This window comes from Heloderma suspectum, chromosome 13 (genome assembly GCF_057233095.1).
Source record: "Heloderma suspectum isolate Gila_16-S chromosome 13, 16-S_ref, whole genome shotgun sequence".
Lineage (NCBI taxonomy): Eukaryota > Metazoa > Chordata > Lepidosauria > Squamata > Helodermatidae > Heloderma > Heloderma suspectum.
The window spans coordinates 22,734,538-22,752,892 of NC_139470.1; the positions used below are offsets into that span (position 1 = coordinate 22,734,538).

Genomic DNA, 18,355 nt, shown 5'->3' on the forward strand with positions numbered 1-18,355 from the left:
GTAGGAGTATAGAAAGCTTCCTTATACCAACTCAGAGCCTTGCTCCTTCTAGTTCAGTATTTTCTGCATTCGGGGCAGGCAACCTGGTACCCTCCAGATGTCCTGGACTGCAACTCCCATAAGCCCCAGCTAGTATGGCCAATGGCCAGGGATTGTGGGAGCTGTATTCCACAATATCTGGAGAGCACCAGCTTGACTACTTCTGATCAGCACTGGTTAGAAGCATCTCTACAGGGTTCCAGAGAGTAGTCTTTCACAGTCCTATCTCGAAATAGCAAGGATTGAACCCGAGGCCTTCTGCATGCAAAGCATGTCCTCTACCACTGAGCTATGGTATTTGTTTATACTAAACATGTCACTGTATAGAATGATATGTGCTTGCATTCTTCTAAAACAGCCTTCTCCAACCTGGTGCCCTGCAGGTGTTTTGGATTACAACTCCCAGCATTCTGGACCATTAGCCATCCTGCCTGGGGCTGATGGAAGCTGAAGTCCAAGATATCTGTAGGGCACCAGGTTGCGGGGGGCCGTTCTAAAGGACATAAACTCTACATTCCCCTTCCCCCCAATAAGAGGGGAGGTGGCAATAAGACACAATTTAGCCACCGGGGTAGCCAATTCACCTTTTCATAGAATCATAGGGTTGGAAGGGGCCTACAAGACCATTGAGTACAACCCCCCTTGCTCAGTGCAGGAAGCCTGATTCCCAGGCGGTCCTCCATCGGAGTAGTAACTGGGGCTGACCCTGCTTAGCTTCCAAGATCAGATGCATAGAGCCCTTTCAGTAACTCCAAGCAACAGATAATCTATTCTCCAGGCTATCAGTATAGAAAATCCAGATTAGAATCATCCCTTCCACTAAGCATCCTCGAGAGGATGGCTGATTGGTTAATGAAAGGGAATCAGTTAAAGGTAAGCAACCAAGTGTTGCCTGTATCATCTATAATAAATGGTTTAGCTTGAACTGGCAAATCTAGCTGGGCATATGGCTTCGCTTTAATTATGAGATAATCTTGGAAGAGATTTGTTTGTTTAAAAGATGTTTAACATGCCTTTCTGGTAGAAACTGTGTAAACTCCATTCTGTCTGTGTTTTGCAGATTGTCAGGCACCTTTTGTTCCATCGCCTGCCCATTGAAGGAATCAGGGTTTTTTTGGGTTCTGAATTTGTGCAAATTTGCATGTGCAAAAATGCACAAATTCCCCCCAAATGTGCATTTTCATGTTTTAGCCTAGGGGGGAATGCACATTTTTGGACGGGTGGGTGTTTTTTTTGGGGGGGGGGTATTTTTCTATGACAAAATTTTACTCAAATTTTGTCATAGAAAAATATGCCCCCCCCCCAAATAAAACACCCACCCATCCAAAAATGTGCATTTTGGGGTAAAATTTTGGGGTAAAATTTGAGTAAAATTTTGTCTGCAGAATCTGTCCAGTGGGGAAAAGCCGGTCCTCTGAGGAATCCACAGGTCAGATCCATAAAAAATCCGAATCATTTGGTTCTGTTGAGGATTTCTCTGGCATTCCTTCTTTCAAGGCACATTGCCACTCAACTCAGAATTATTTCTGCATAAACGTGCACAGGATCTGGTTGTATGTATCTCCCCCTCCTGCACAAAAAAACAGCAAGGGAGGTGAAAGCAAAACAAGCCTAATCAATAGTACACATACTAGTGAGATATTGGAAGATACTTTTTAATTGTCCCCTGTTCTGTCACCTGCTCGCTGCCCATATTGAGCAAAGAGACTGAATGAGGATATTTTAGGCTGAAAAATGCACCAATGTCGTCCTCCCCCCCTTCAAGTTCCACTAAAACAAAAAAGGTTTCTTTTGGATTGCAGTCTTTAGAAATGATGTAGGTGAAACAATCAGAGTTTTACTATTGATTGAAATCATGGGTGGCCAACAGGTAGATGGGGATCTACCAGTAGATTTCTGAATGATTTGCATTAGAACGGCAAAGGTTTCTTGGCAACAACAAACAGCTCTCCCCACTGCCTGTAGTAACTCAGTACTTGTATATGTATGCCATCCCAGCGTAAGCATATGATGGTGCTTGCTGCGGCTGGTGGGGCCAAGGGCAGGGCAGATACTCAATATTCTACTGAGATGGTTGGAGGAGGGCAGGATTAGATCTTGTGTGGCAATCTGCAACTGCATGCCATGCGTTGGAGGAAGTGTACCTAGTTGTGGGGAGATTTTGCTGCCACAAGTGGGTGGCGGAGAGGCAGAGGGTTGTTGCCCCGTTCACCCCCAATACAGAGCCACCTCTGTTTAAGGGGTATAGTATAGCACTGAAGGGGTATACTGGTTCCAACACTTGACTCCGTTTATTGCATCAGGCTCCACCTACCCCAAGTTACTATTTTCCACCTAGCTCCCATTGGTAGACTTCAGGCTTGTGGGTTTGAATTTGTTTCTTTAGTAGAATCCAGAAGTCTCCCCATGCCTGTTTTAAATTACATGTGTCAGGGTTTGCCTTATGTCCTGGACCCCCTGAGCAACTCCTTAAGGATCTTTTGCCTCCTTAAGAGTCCACCCTTCCCCTTCCCAGTAATGTGGGGTTTAGGCTGTAGACATGAGGTGACGGACACTCTAGAAACAGGGTTTAACCCCAACAGTATACTGGTAAATTAAAGCCAGCAAATCACAAGTAAAGATATTTACACAATAGAGCTGAGTGAAAAGAAAAGAAAAATACCTTAAGAGAAAATGAAAGTTGCAAAATGATCTCGTCTGGTCTCAGAAACTAAGCAGGGTCAGCCCTGGTTAGTACTTGGATGGGGGACCGCTCGGGAATCAGGCTTCCTGCATTGAGCAGGGGGTTGGACTCAATGGTCTTGTAGGCCCCTTCCAACCCTATGATTCTATGATTCTATGAAATGCAAGTTCCTTTACCCTAGCTATACTTAGACTTCTCCAGGCTGCTTCTTCCTGCTCCCTCTTCAGGCTCTGCTCTCCCCGACTCTGCTCTTACTGCTCTCTAGCTCTATTTATATACCCCCCTCCCTCAAAACGGAAAGTACTGTTTCAAGAAGAAGAAATGAAACTTGACTGTGGAAATGAACTGAAACTTAACCAGGGGAATGAAACTACTCCTCTCAGGGATACCCCTTCCCAGCAAAAACTCCAGGCCTCCAAGCCTGCCCTTTCCCCGCCCCACCCCCCTTGCCTCTGTAGGCCACAAACCTTCACAACATGCCAGCTCCTCAAAAGTATGGGCTTGCTGAGATTGTATTATTCAATCTAAACTTAGCTGATTCTCTAATTAAATGTTTTTAATTTACTTGTACACTGCCCAGAGAAGTTTGACTAGTGGGCAGTCTAAACATATAGTAATTGCTAGGCACGTAAAAGATTCCAGGCCCAATTGGAAAGTGTGTTTCTATGCTGAGTTGCAATTCAATGGAAGGTGTTTTTCTAAACTGAATTGCAATGGGGAGGGGGATTTGGGGGAGCCAAAGTGTACAGGAAAGGGAGGGTAACCCTTCTGTCCCCAACTGAGATACCTCCAGAAATCCCTCCCATCCCTGTATGACAGCTAAGCTTAGGAAAATCCTCCCACTGGCACTAATAAAAATATTTTGTCTTAGTTTAATGGCCATGCAGGAGGGTGGGGAGTAGGGATGTCGGAGAAATCCACAAGGCAACCAAATAAGTTTGAATGTTTATGAATCTGACCTGCCAATTCCTCAGTGGACTAGCTTTCCCTCTGTCTGGTGGATTCAATGTATTTGTAGACCATGTTTCCAACTTTCCTGAATTTTGCGCAAATTTTGTCCATAGAAAAATACACATTTTTTAAAAAAAAAATGACCAGAAATGTGCATTTCCCTGCTAAGCCAAACCATGAAAATGCACATTTGGGGGAAATTTGTGCATTTTTGCAAGTGCAAATACGCGCAACTTCAGAAACGTAATCCCCCCCCCCAATTCCATCAACGGGCAGACGATGGAATGAAAGGTACCTGACAGTCTGCAAAACACAGACAGAAAAGAATTAGACAATCTGTACATCCCTAGTGGGGAGCATTGCAGCATGTGCGAAGGGGGGCTGTAACCCCCTCTTGAAAATTACCTTCTTCATGGCAATCAAACTGGGAAAAAACTTTTCCGTTGGCACAAAGCAACACTTCGGAGTGTGGGGAATGGATTCGAGGCTGTGGGTCCAGGCCTAGAAATGCCCTAATTAATTTAAGGGTGCAATGATTTGCTTCTTTAGACAGAAAAAAGCCCTACATCTCCCAGCATTCCTTGCAGGGCTTTTTCTTTTTAGTTGTAGGATTTTTTTCTGTCTAGACATGCATAGGATTGCACCCTCACTAACCCAAATCTCATGCTAATCGAGAGGAAGCAGAGATTGCAGAATCAGAATAGAACAAAAGGTAGAAGGGCAAATATTGCCAGGAAATTAGAATATCTTCAAGTATTGCAACATATACAAAACACCTTGCATGGAGAAGGCAGGCTTCTGTCTCCCATCCTCCAGGCACTTCTGCAATACATTAATTACCATGTAAGAATATGATGGCAAATGGATATACTACCTAGGTGATAGCGCTTTGCTTTCTCAAATGCTAGTGTTTTGTTTTCACCTAGATCTGCTTTGGGCTGCTTAAATTATTTGGCATAAATGTGATCTAAAAGTGCTCCATTTTGGCTGGATAGATTACACATAGGTGTGGTTGGGAAATGCTTTGAAGAAGGCAGATGTTGGATGAGGGGGGTTTTTTTCCTAAAAGAAAAGAAAAAAGCAGCATTAATCTTAAGCATATTTATTCAGAAGTTAGCCCTACTGAAATCAACAGGATATATTTCCAAGTAAATGTTTAGGATCAAGGCTATATGGATTTTGAGTATGATCCATGGGGCATGTGTAGGAGAACTTACAGGTGGATCATGGCCCTTAATAATAATTTACTCCTTGCTCCTCAACTCTTCCTATACTATGATATGCTGTAGATTTAATTTACGCCAGCACAAACTGTTTAAAGTTCAAGGGGGATCTCTGTTAATATTTATATCTTTTATTTCCTTTGTAGGCGAATGTTTCCCAGCTACAAAGTGAAAGTCACGGGACTCAACCCCAAAACAAAGTACATTCTGTTGATGGATATCGTCCCCTCTGATGACCACAGATACAAATTCGCAGATAATAAATGGTATGCAATTGAGTAGGGGGATCAGGATTAGAGGTAACAGGGGTATTATCCAGCTCAAGTTAAGCAAAAGAAAGTCCCCTTTGTTTCAGCAGTGTTCAAATTAGTGCGCGTGTGTAAAGGTATGGTGGCTTCTAGGGAAATTGCAAGCCCCATTCCTGGAGTACCCCAATTTTAGCCAAATACTGCATTCTAAAATCGGTAACTAAGGGTGCATTCCTATATGCACTTACCTAGTAGAAAGCCCCGTTTAACACATTGGGGCTGTTTGCACATAACAGCAGCAAATCCTGGGTTAATTAACCCACAATTTTCTGTGGTGCATGTGGGTGTGGCCTTTTGGAATATAATCGCCTGATTGGGCTGTTTGCCGGTTGCAGGTTAGGTGTAATTGTAGTTTAGCTGTAGGCTGTTTAACCCGCAATTAACCTATAATGTCCAGGTTTGGACATCACGTAGCAATCTCCGATTAACCCCATCAGGGGCTGAATGTTCAAAATGCCAATGGAACACGTCCATCAAATACTGTAGCAAATTGTGGCGTTATTAACCCACAGTTTGTCACTGTTACATGTGAACTGGGTCAGTGGAACTGACTTCTGAGGAGAAGTGCTTAGGATCACACTGTAAGGCTTCAGTCTTACATACCCTTAGCTGAGAGTTAACTCTCAGTGAATGTAATGGGATTTACCTTTGAGTAGATATGCATAGGATTGCACTGTAAGGGGCTCAGCACATAAAGGAATGTGGAGACCTGGGTTTGAATCCCCAGCTCTTATCCTAACTTACCAGACAGGGTTGTCCTGAGGACAGAATGGAGTGGGGGAAGAAACATATGTGCAAACCACATATGAGTTCACTGAAGGCAATGCTGAATATAAATATATCAAATTAATAAAATTAAAGGCAAGGGGCTCAACCTTCCCCGCCCTGCCTAATAATTCAATGGTTACTTCTCAGTGGAAAAGAGAGAGTGGAATCCAAGCATTCGTACTCAGGAATGTCCCACGAAATTCAAGGAGACTTACTCCCAAGTAAATGCATTTATGTATTTGTTACATTTATATGCCACTTGTCCTCTAAGGAACCCAAGACAATTCTTCGGCGCTCAGCCTTCCTTATAGTCCAGCTCTCACAGCCATACGTTACTACTGGGAAAACCATAGCTTTGATTAGATGGACCTTTGTCGGCAAGGTGATGTCTCTGCTTCTGACTATGCTGTCTAGGTTGGCCATAGCTTTCCTCCCAAGGAGCAAGCGTCTTTTAATTTCATGGCCACAGTCACCGTCTGCGGTGATCTTGGAGCCCAAGAAAGTAAAATCTGTCACTATTTCCATTTCTTCCCCTTCCATATGCCAGGAAGTGATGGGGCCAGATGCCATGATCTTCGTTTTTTGAATGTTGAGTTTCAAACCAGCTTTTGCACTCTCCTCTTTCACCCTCAACAAGAGGCTATATGATCCTCCACCCCTCCATTTTTATCCTCACAACAACCCTGGGAGGGAGGTTAGGCTGAGAATCAGTGACTGGCCCAAAGTCACCCAGTGAGCTTCATGGCTGAGGGGGGAGTAGAACCCAGATCTCCTGAGTCTCAGTCCAACACTCTCACCACTGTACAACACTAGCTGACAGGGCATAGGACGTTTTAATTCTCCCCTTGGAACCAAGAGTACTTAAAGGCTGAATAGTTAGCCATACCTACCTAGGATTAAATCCCACTGAACTCAATGGGACATATTCCTGGGAATGCACATGTAGGATCAGACTGCACAGTGATTCATTTTAGCTGGATCATGGCCAAGGTTTTTTAACCATAAACTCTCCCCGCCCTGTATCCTTTCATAGAATATTCTGTCAGTTTACACACCATGGTTTAGTGTTTCCAAAATTGCTGCATGTATTGGTTGCTGTTGTTTTGTGGGGGAGTTATTTATTAGCTAGATCGCTCTGGTAGATCGTGAGGGTAATAGATATTGCTCAATCTAATTCTGTTTGGGGGACAGGAACAGAAGAAGTGCACATGGTTAAAGGGTTAAAAAAATGAAATACAGATCCATCCAGAGCAAAGCCAAAGAAGGCAATTCATCTTCAACATGGCATGGGATTCTCTTTCTGTTGGACTAGGAAACTGTGTGTTCCTCTCCAATATATACATTAAAGATTCACAAATGAGCACAGACAGCTGGAGAGAGCAAGAGAGAGAGAAATATATAGGGAGGAAATACACCCCAGGGTGCTTCCAGACAGAGGGTTCCTACCTCTGCCAATCAAAAGACATCTTTCCCTCCTTGACAGATGTGCTGTGGTAAGAAACAAGAGGGAAAACATGGGAGGGTTACAAATGGAGCTGTCATCCGAATCCCCTGTAACTGCCGATGAATAGGGCAGGGCGATTGCACAATAAAAAGCCTTGTCTGGACATGCCCCTGGAATTAGTGTGAGTGTCATCAAAATAATCAGAGTGGTTGAACACATGCTTCAACTGCATGTATATTTACCAGGGACAGCCCCTGTTTTCTGACCCTGGTAAATCACTGTCCACATTTTTGCCTCTACATTTTTATTTTTATTTTTTGTCTTTGAGGGATGCTGTGTTAATATCCTTGTCATTTTTCAGAGTTCAGCTTCCTCTTCCGGGTCCATGGGAGTTAAAGCTGCAATTGTCTGCATACTTAGAATTAGGGATGTCAGAGAAATGTGCAATGGATTCAAATGAATTCGGATTTCTGTGGATCTGACCTGCGGATTCTGCAGAGCACTGGCTTTTTCCAAGTCATGTGGATTCTGCAGACTTGCAGACTGGCTTTTTACTGGGTGGTGGTGGTGGTGGTGGTGCACAAATCCGCACTTGTGCAAATGCGCATCAGTGCAAATCTGCATTTGAACAAGTGGAACAAGATTTTCCTACCTCCCTTGAAAACCAACCCCACCCCGCCCAAAACTGATTCTGATTCTGTCAATGAGGGGATGATGGAACAAAGACATCTGATAATCTGTGAAACATGGGCAGAACGGATTTCACAAAATCCCTACATCCCTACATAGAAACAGAGTTGGAGGGGGGCCTTGTAAGCCATCTAGGACAATTATTTGCTTGATGCAGAAAATAGTAAGAACATTCTTCTTGGTGAGAAGAAGTTGAGCAATCAGTGATCAAGTTCCCTGACCTGGCCCCCTCCAGATGTGTTGGATCACAACTCCTAGCATGGCTTGGGGCTGCTAGGAGTTGTAGTCCAACACATCTGGAAGGCACCAGGTCAAGAACATAAGAAGAATCATGCTGGTTCAGACCATGGGGCCATCTTGTCCAGCATTCTGTTCACACAGTGGCCAACCAGCTGCCTTTGGGAAACACGCAAATAGAACATGAGTGCAGCAGCACCCTCCCACCAGAAACTGGTATACATAGGCATACAGCCTCTGATACTGGAGGTACCATATAGCCATCAGTAGCCATTGATCCAGAGCTACAACATGCCCAACTGATGGCAAAGGAGAACCCACCACCCCCTTATGTTATTGGTTTCATCTCTGATCTACTCTTACAATCAAGAAGTTTCTCCTAACAGTGAACCAACACTGACTTATGCCCATCAGCACTAGTCCTGCCCTCTGGTTTAGCAAAGAACAAGCCTTTTCCCTCTACTATGTGACTACCCTTCAGGTATTTGAAAAGTTCTAACATGCTCCCCTACACACACACACACCAATCTTCTCTTCTCCAGACTAAACACACCCAGTTCCTTCAACATTTCTTCATAGGACTTGTTTGCCATTCCTCTGGCCATCTTGGTCACCCTTGTTCGAATCCATTCCAATCTTGTCTATATCTGTAAAGTTTGGCACTTAGAACTGTGCATACCTAACCTAAGAATAAGTCCCATTGAACATATTGGGACTTATTTCTGAGTAAACATGTATAGCAAGCCTTCCCCAACCTGGTGATCCCCAGATGTTTTGAACTTCAACCCCATCAGTCCCAGTCAGCATGGCCAGTGGCCAGGAATGCTGGGAGCTGCAGTCCAAAGCCTCTGGAGGGCACCAGGTTGGGGAAGGCTGATGTATAAGATTGTGCTGCACGTTTCTGTGGGGAGAGTTGAGGCACCTTGTCTCTAATGCATGCATCCATGAAAATGCACTTGTGTGAATAATGGGGTGACATTTCATGTGGCAACAGGGCTCATTTCATCTCCTCAGGATTCTACCACGTCAGTGATTGTGAGTATACAACCAAGGAACTGTCAGCTAATTCAGATTGATTTATCTCGGGATCAGTGAGCATCGGCTTGAACATAGGGGTGTTTGAGAAAGACAGGAACAGAACTGGGGGTGAAAAGCTGTTGGGCAGTGCTTCTATTCCTCGCCCTGCTGGCCATTTTGTTTTTACATTTTCAAACTGATTAAGGAGGAAAAGGGGGGAAAAACACACACACACACACACGCGTTGTGTTGCTTTTGGTTAGGTCGGTGACTGGGAAAGCTGAACCTGCCATGCCTGGAAGATTATATGTCCACCCAGACTCACCAGCCACTGGAGCACATTGGATGCGGCAGCTGGTTTCCTTCCAAAAGCTCAAGCTGACGAACAATCATCTTGATCCATTTGGCCATGTAAGTACTTGGCTGGTTCAATTTCATCTTGGCTGGTGCAGACTGACACTGGAAGCCTCTTCAAGAAAACACTTGCCTTTCAGTTGGGGCTTAATTGGATCCATGCCGCAGGAGAATTTAGCCCAAGAGCCTCTCTTTCAGTAACATATGAAATAGTCGTTGATGGCTCTGAGCACATGCAGAGTACCTGTGGTTCACCACCAAGTCATAATCACAACCAGTCTCTGAATATCTCAGTTTAGGGGTCAGGACTCCACCCCTGCAACACTTCACATTTTTAGAAATTAAACATTTAGAGCCATGATCCAACAACATGGGTGAGTTAAAGCCTGTTGATTTCACTTGCTACTGCATTAGATTTGGGGTGGGAAACCTGTGATCTGTGGGCCGCATGTAGGACCTAACATCAGTGGTGTTGGTAGGCACTCTTTTGATTCAGAGCCCAGGCCCATCCCACAGAGATCTGAATAAAATATGCATATGCATCACCATCATCATCACATTTACATCCCACCTTTTCCTGTTCTGCAAGGAACCCAAGGAAGCTTACATGGTCCTTTTCTCCATTTTATCCTCACAACAACCCTGTGAGATAGGTTAGGCTGAGAGTCTGTGACTGGCCCAAAATCTCCCAGTGAGCTTCATGGCCAATTAGGGACTAGAATCTGGATTTCCTGAGCCCCAGTCCAGCAACCTAAACACTACACCATACTGGCTCTCATTTATATCTATGTACACAAATTTAGAAATAATTACTAGACTTTATTTACATTTCACAGGAGACAAAGGCAGCCAATTAAGTTATCATCCAAATAGTCCCAAATAAAAAAACAAATTATTCAATTAATTTGCACCCTGCCCCAGATCCTCCCAAACCAATAGAAAAAAGTGTCCGCCTAACTGCCATGCAAAGGAAGGATTGGGGGCAGGGGCTGCAGCATGTGAGAAGGGGAGAGTTAACCCTTCTCTCCCCAAGTGCAACTGCCCTTGAAAATTGCCCCCTACTTTGCAATTAAGCTGAGAAAAATTAACATCCATTGACATCAATGGATCCTCAGGGCACTGTGCAATAGATCCGGGCACTGGGCAATGGATTTGGGTCTGGGGACCCATGCACTTAGGTCTAGCAAGGCCCCTGCTTAGCATAATTTGCCTCTCCAGATACCATGGATCCATTCTTGCTCTCTGGAGTGCCCCTCTGGCCTGGGCATCACTCCTTCTACTAGTTCGTGTATGTGCATGCATGCACGTGCGTGAAAAGTAGACAGGTAGAGAAGGAATGAGGTGGCTCAGAAAGAAAGAGTGATGTAATGCTTCAAACCCTGGCCACATTTGGCTCTGGTTCTGGCCACCATCAGATCTGGTAGATTCTAACTACCCCATCGGCTGAAGCCATCTCCCCATTTACTTTTCCCATGAGTCAATGGCCCTTCATAAAGGGAAAAACATTCCCTAAACCTGAGCTTGACTGATGGATCACCAATAGACCAAAACTGAGTTTTCAGTTGAGTTACGTCACTTTGCTGCAGAATTACTTTTGATGTTTCTGTTCAGTTTAAAAGCCAGGGAGGGAAGACAGGGTTGGTGGGTTTCCTCTGTTTGCAAAAGGAAGCATAATGGAACACATTCCAAGAAGATCTATGAAAGCTGACATGAGATACATTGTATTATTAATGAGGTGTAAAGTTTATAAAATATTAATATAGGAAGTATGTGCGAAGCTGTTATTTTATATGCTAACTTTCTGTATAAGGAAGGAAGGGGAGTCTCGTAATTTTCCCATTATTTCCCATTCCTGTACTTCTCTATCTCTATCTCTCTCACAAAGAGAGAGAGAGAGAGAGAGACTTCTTTGTATTATTATTCCACAATGTCTTTACTACAATGTGCTCCTATTAAAATGTAGAAGAAATCCACAATAGAATCAAATGAGTTCAGATTTCTATGAATCCAACCTGTAGATTCCACAGCAGGCCAACTTTTCCCGAGTTTGCAAGGATACTGCAGAATTGCGGAACAGGTTTTTTTTTGTTTTTTTTTTACTTTCCGGAATTTTACACAAATTTAGTAATAGAATAATATGGAAAACTAAAACAGCAGCAACAACACTGGCCCAAAATGTGCATTTTTCCTATAGGCTAAGGCATGAAAATGCACATTTGGGGGGATTTGTGCATTTGCGCAAATGCAAATACGTGCAAGTGTGTATTTCTGCAAATTTGGGAAATTGGGGGGGGGGGAATGATTCTGCCCGACTGATGATGAAATGAAAGGCACCTGACAATCAGCAAAACGCAGATGGAATGAATTTGACAAATTCCGTACATCCCTAACTCCTATGCATGTCTACTTAGAAGTAAGTCCCATTGAGTGCAATGGGTCTTACTCACAGGAAATTGTCTATAGGATTTCTCAACACAGAAATCAAAGTTTCCAGTGGTATCATCAGGAGAAGGACTTTGGGACAGAAGTCCCGGGCCCTGTCTAATGGAACAAGGGGCAGGAAGTTCTGCAAATGCAGCAAGGCTAAATCTAAATTAATGTCTAAATGGGGAGGGGAAAATGTAAGGCTGTTAAATCCAGATTCTAAAATTACCTAACTGCACTACTGCAAAGTCCAGTAGCCAGTGATACTGTTAGGTAATTTTAGACTCTGGGTTTAATTGTCCTTACATCCCCCCTCCACATTTAGATTTTAATGTGTATTCCTCAACTTTCTTCAAAATGTGGTAAGACAGTCCTGCTGTGTTTGGGGCACCTCCTGCTCATTCTGTTAAGTGGGGCTCTGGACACTTGCCCTCAAGTCCTACCCTGATGGCACTACTCACGTTCGCATGCCTTTGCGAAATAAAATGGAGCAGATTCAGTGCCTGTAGTATCAGCACCTAGATCAGCCTTCCCCAACCTTTGCCAGCGTGTGGCTGCTGTGCAAAATGCAAAATCCATGTTTGGCATAGTTAGGAAAGGAACTGAGAATAAAACCGGCAAGATCATACTGCCCTCATACAAACCTATGGCGAGACCACACTTGGAATACTGTGTACAGTTCTGGTCACCGCACCTTAAAAAGGATATTGTAGAACTGAAAAAAGGGCAGAAGTGGGCAACTAAAATGATCAAGGGCCTGGAGCAACTCCCCTTGGAGGAAAGTTACAATGGGACTGTTTGGCTTAGTAAGAGGAAACATGATAGAGGTATACAAAATTATGCATGATATGGAGAAACTGGATAGGGAGACATTTTTCTCCTTCTGTCATAGTACTAGAACCCACTGGGGTCATCCCATGAAGCTGCTTGGTGGGAGATTCAGGACAGATCAAAGGAAGGACTTCTTCACACAGCACATATTTAAACTATGGAATTTGCTACCACAAGGCTACTAGTCCTGATGGCTATGTGCTACCTCCAGTATCAGAGCCACTATGCCTCTGTACACCAGTTACTGGGTAACACGGTTGGGAGGGTGTTTTGGCAGTCATGTCCCACTTGTGGGTTTCTTGCGGGCAGCTGATCAACAGAATGCTGAAGTAGATGGACCCTTGGTCTGATCCAGCATGGTTCTTCTTAGGTTCTTAACCTGGTGCTTTCCAGATGTGTTGGACTACAACTCCTAGCACCCCTGAGCCATGCTATGAGCTGTGATCCAACACATCTGGAGGGGGCCAGGTCAGGGAACTCGATCACTGATTGCTCGACTTCTCCTTGCCAAGACGGCTTTGATTAAGCAGAGGCTGACAGCTGAAATACTGAGCTGGGAGATCTGGGCCGGTGGGGAGGGGTGGGGGTGCTTGATGGTGAATAAAGTTGGTCTTAATTTGATGGAAGTGGACGTTTGATGCATGCTGGTGGCAGTCGCACCCTGTCAACAGTTGGCTCTAATTTTGCTCAGGCTGTAGAAGTGCCGCTTGTTGCAGACACGTGGGCGGGAGATGTGAGATGAAATGGAAGACAGCAGCGCCTTGTAAACAGGATCTCTACAATGTGCTGAATGATCTAGTAACCTAGAATGAAGTGGAGCCTGCCTGGCGGAGGTTACCATTTGAATTAATCTTGACGCCTGGCTGGAGACGGACCAAAAAAAGAATTAAGAAGAAAGAAAGAAGAAACCTCCAGTATGGCACGGTTTAATATGAGCCATGCCTCACCTGGCATTCCCTCTGGAACCTCTTTATTTTTCAGCGTCAGGCCTTTAGCTGTGTAACAGGTGAGGAAATCAGAGCATGAATCTAATCAAGGATGCCCAGATGCAAAAGAGGATGGGGTTTTGCACCTTTAATAGTTGCCTAGAACAGGGCATTTCAGTGGGTATAGCTCGTCACTCCCTCTTCTGCACAACTATTAAAGGTGCAGGAGGGACATCATCTTTTGCAACTGGTCACTGTAGTCTAAGTACTTACAGAATCTCTCTCAGGAAAGTTGGAGGAATCCGCGGGGGGGGGGGGGGGTGGAACTCAACAAAGTTTCGTCAGCTCAGCCTCCTAAACTTCAACTCATCTTCCACTAGGTGGCCCAACTCAGTCTGCAGTGAGTCTAGCCAGCTAGCACATTTTCTGTATTTTTTTTATTTGCACAAATAGAGGTTTGCACAAATCTCTTATTTGCACATTTTTTTAAAAAAATGGGGAAAGTTCCCAGATTTTTGGGGGGGGGGGTGTTTCTAGGCCTATAAATGCGAGATGAGTTGGGCATGCCGCAGAACTGTGGTGAGCCCCTAAACGTCCAGATTTCCCAGTGATGGACATCCCTGCATGCGCGCTCTCTCTCTTTTACCACTGAGGAATCCTGACCAATCCCTGAATAGGTGGGACTGGGGAAAATGATTTCTAGGTGGCTTTATGTCTGACCACCTCAGGTTTCAGAGTGGCAATAGACAACCTTTTTGTAGTTGGGCTGTGCTGAAGACTGGCTATGTTCGTTAGGTTGATTGGAGTTGTAGTCTAATATCTGGAGTGCCAACAGGCTTCCCACATTAACAATGCAATTCTAGGTATGCTTACTCAGAAGTAAGCCCCATTGAGCTTCCAGGTAAGTGTGTATAGCAGCCTCTCCCAACCTGGTTCCCTCCAGACGTTTTAGACTTCAACACCCATCAGCCTCAGCCAGCATAGCCAATGCTCAGGAATCCTGAGAGATTTAATCTAAAACATCTGGAGGGCACTAAGTTGGGGAAGGCTGGTTCTACACCCTTTCCTACATCCACAGATCATTGTGTGATGGGGGGGTATTGTTCACTGGTTGCCTCCATCCCCAAAGGTTGAAATGCCTCTGCTAAGGACCAGTTAATGGCCTTAAGATCTTTAAGCTAAAATATGCTGGTATGGGGGAGGGAGGTAGCTCTACCCCCTTTGCTTTCAGCCCCTGCCCACCACATGTGGCCCCCAAGAGCTTCTCCAAAATGGAATTTGGCCCTTGAGAAAGAGGTTCCTCACAAGTGCAATATATAGAAGAGTAGCTCCTTGCCTGATGTTCTCTGCTGTCTTCCATCTTTCCAGGCTTAAGAAACAGATAAGAATAGACTGTGTGCAGGAGTAATGGACCTGTAGTAGGGATGTTGGAGAAATCCACAACATAATTACATGAGTTTGGATTTCTATGAATCCAACCCATGGATTCCACAGTGCACCAGCTTTTCCCGATTCACATGGACTCTGTGGACTTGTGGACCAGTTTATTTTTTTTATATAATTTCTGGACTTTTATGTAAATGTAAACATTCAAAAGTAAAATAATAAAAAAACACTGGCCAAAAATATGCATTTCCCCCATAAGCTAAAGCATGAAGACCCGCATTTTGGGGTGGAGGGGTCTGCACATTTTGGATGCCATTTGTGGAAGTGCAAATTTGTGCAAGTGTGAATTTGCACAAATTCAGGAAATGGGGAAAAATCTGATTCCATCAATGAGTGGATGACAGAACAAAAGGCACCTGACAATCCACAAAATGCAGATGGAGTGGATCTTACAAAATCCATACATCCCTAACCTGTGGCCATCTGGATATTTTGGACTATAACTCCCAGCCATGCTGCCTGGGGCTCAAGGGTGAATGTAGTTGTATTCAAGCAACATCTTGAAGGCCATTGTTTCCTCATCCCTGGACAAAGCATTCATCCCCAGCTGGCTTGCCTTCTTAAAATCAAAGCATAGCCAATTTGGTGGTAGTGGTGAGGTGTTACTTGGCTCTTTGGATTTGATCTCTAGGGGAGTTCTGCAGCTTTGGAGACTTCTCACTGTTTCACTGCATTTACTCTGAGAAACCCTAATCAAGCATAATTATTCAAGGCAATATGGCGGTATGCCAGTTATTCAAGGCAATATGAAGGCATGCCTGCTATTCAAGGAAATGTGGAGGTATGCCAATTTTCTTGATTCTCCAGCCATGGCTGTATCCAAAACCCTACTTCTCCATCACCCAGGGAACTTTTCTACAGAGATTAAAGGTGTCAGTAGCTGCCACATGTGTCCAAGGGCAGGAGATTAATATTGGTACAGTTATCCAGCCAGCCAGAATAATATTCTTCCCAAATCAAAATTGGTTAGGTGACACAAATCTTTTGTGTCCTGACCCTCATAGGATCTGTCAGCTTCCAGTTGAAACAGAATATTGGGATTATGAAACCAGAAGTCTGTTCTAGAGATTATATGCTTTTCCCGCTTGGAATTATTCCTTTGAATGATATTCAGTTGTGCTTAAAAATAATAATTATCAGAAACAGAGTTATGGTTAGGAATATACTCACACTAGAAAAAATCATTGTTGCACAAAACTGGCCCAAACCCAATGCTCCTAATATAGGACAGTGGTTGAGATGGGGAGAATGATGACTTATTTATCACATTTTTAGATCTCCCAATGCCCAAAGCTCTCTGGGTGGTTCTCAAAACAAAATATGAAACCATAAAATGCAATAACATAGAAAAACATAATATAAAACCTGATGTTTAAAACAGAATAAATCCAAAGCAAAAGCTAGCAGCAGTGCAAATATCTCAAAACACACTAACACATTAAAAACAAACCAATCCTGAAGGACCAGGGGTGGAGAAACTTCACCTGGTGCTAAACAGACCACAATATAGGCATTAGGTGAGACTCTCTGGGAAGGGCGTTCCACAACTGGGGTGCCATTGGTTATGGAATGGTGCATATGGCGCAAATGAGCATATTAGTTGTATATATGTAGGCAGGTAGTGGCAACTCAATATAAAAGGGTGGAGATACTTGATGGACGTTTGGAAATGTACTGATCAAACAGATGGCATGGAACAACAGATTTTAGATACTTTATAATATGCATTTCTTTTCTCTCTCTCTTCCTCCTCCTCCTCAGATTAGATTTAGATACTAAAAGCAGAACCACCAAACATCATCATCATCAACAACAACAAAAACCCATATGTAACTTTGTGTTTTTTTTTGGGGGGGGGGTCTACGAAATTATGCATGATATGGAGAAGGTGGATAGGGGGACATTTTTCTCCCCCTCTCAAAATACTAGAACCCAATGGGGTCATCCCATGAAGCTGATTGGTGGGAGATTTGGGACAGATAAAAGGATGGACTTCTTCACACGGTGTATAGTTAAACTGTAGAATTCGCTACCACAGGATGTAGTGATGGCCACCAATTTGGATGACTTTAAAAGGGGGTTGGACAAATTCTTGGAGGAGAAGGCTATCGACGGCTACTAGTCCTGATGGCTATGTGCTACTTCCAGTACCAAAGGCAGTGAGCCTATGTACACCCATTGCTGGGAACATGGCGGGAGGGAGCTGCTGTGCTCATGCCTTGCTTGTGGATTCCTGGTCGACAGCTGGTTGGCCACTGAGAACAGAATGCTGGACTAGATGGACTCTGCATCTGATCCAGCATGGCTCTTCTTATATTCTTATGTTCTTATTCCAAACTCCAATGTAGGGCAATAGCACAAATACAACCAAAATGTCATACTTTAAAGTTCTCCTGAACTTTCTCCTTAATCAGATTGGATATTAAACACAATTGGGGGAGTGTGTGTGTGTGTGTGTGGGGGGGGGGTGTCATGATGTTAAAGCCCTAACTGTAGATTGTACAGTCCCAAGTTGATTTGCAGAAGTTGTGCAGGCATACAGCCCAATCCTATGTGTATCTACTCAGATGTAAGGCCTACGGATTTGCTCCCAGGTAAGTGTGTATAGGGTTGCAGCCTTAATTAAATTAGCCTCTGCTAGGTGCAAAAGAGACTTTCAGGCTGCTGGCATGAAATAACAAAAAGGCTAATTCACGGTTTTTGAAAATATAAAATCCAGCAGTTTCCTGAATCCATCTCAGCAACACACAGAGGTTCCTTGTGAGGTTGAGAACAGACGTAAAAGAAACATCATTGTCTTTGTGTTAGAAAACCTGGAGATCAATGTTAAGTGATCGACAGAAACCAAATTGAGTCGAATTAAGTAGTGAATGGAGGGTATGTACCCCCCCTTCTTTTAAAATTCCATAAAGTTCAATAGAACTCTATGAAATTCCATTTGTATTTCTTTCTTTCTTTTTCTTTCTTCTCTTAGAGCAGTGAATGTGTCCTATCTATACTGTGCATTTTGTATA

The 18,355-nt window shown here is 43.9% G+C and overlaps 1 protein-coding gene across 2 annotated transcripts in view; it reads left to right on the plus strand.

Moving 5' to 3' along the window:
- TBX5 (T-box transcription factor 5) overlaps window positions 1-18,355 on the plus strand; it is an 89,048-nt gene that overhangs the window by 9,871 nt on the left and 60,822 nt on the right. For both annotated transcript variants that reach the window (XM_084820298.1, XM_084820299.1), the window contains exons 3-4: window positions 5,043-5,162; window positions 9,624-9,771. In XM_084820298.1, coding sequence (XP_084676424.1) covers window positions 5,043-5,162; window positions 9,624-9,771 — 268 coding nt within the window. The remainder of the gene's footprint in view (window positions 1-5,042; window positions 5,163-9,623; window positions 9,772-18,355) is intronic.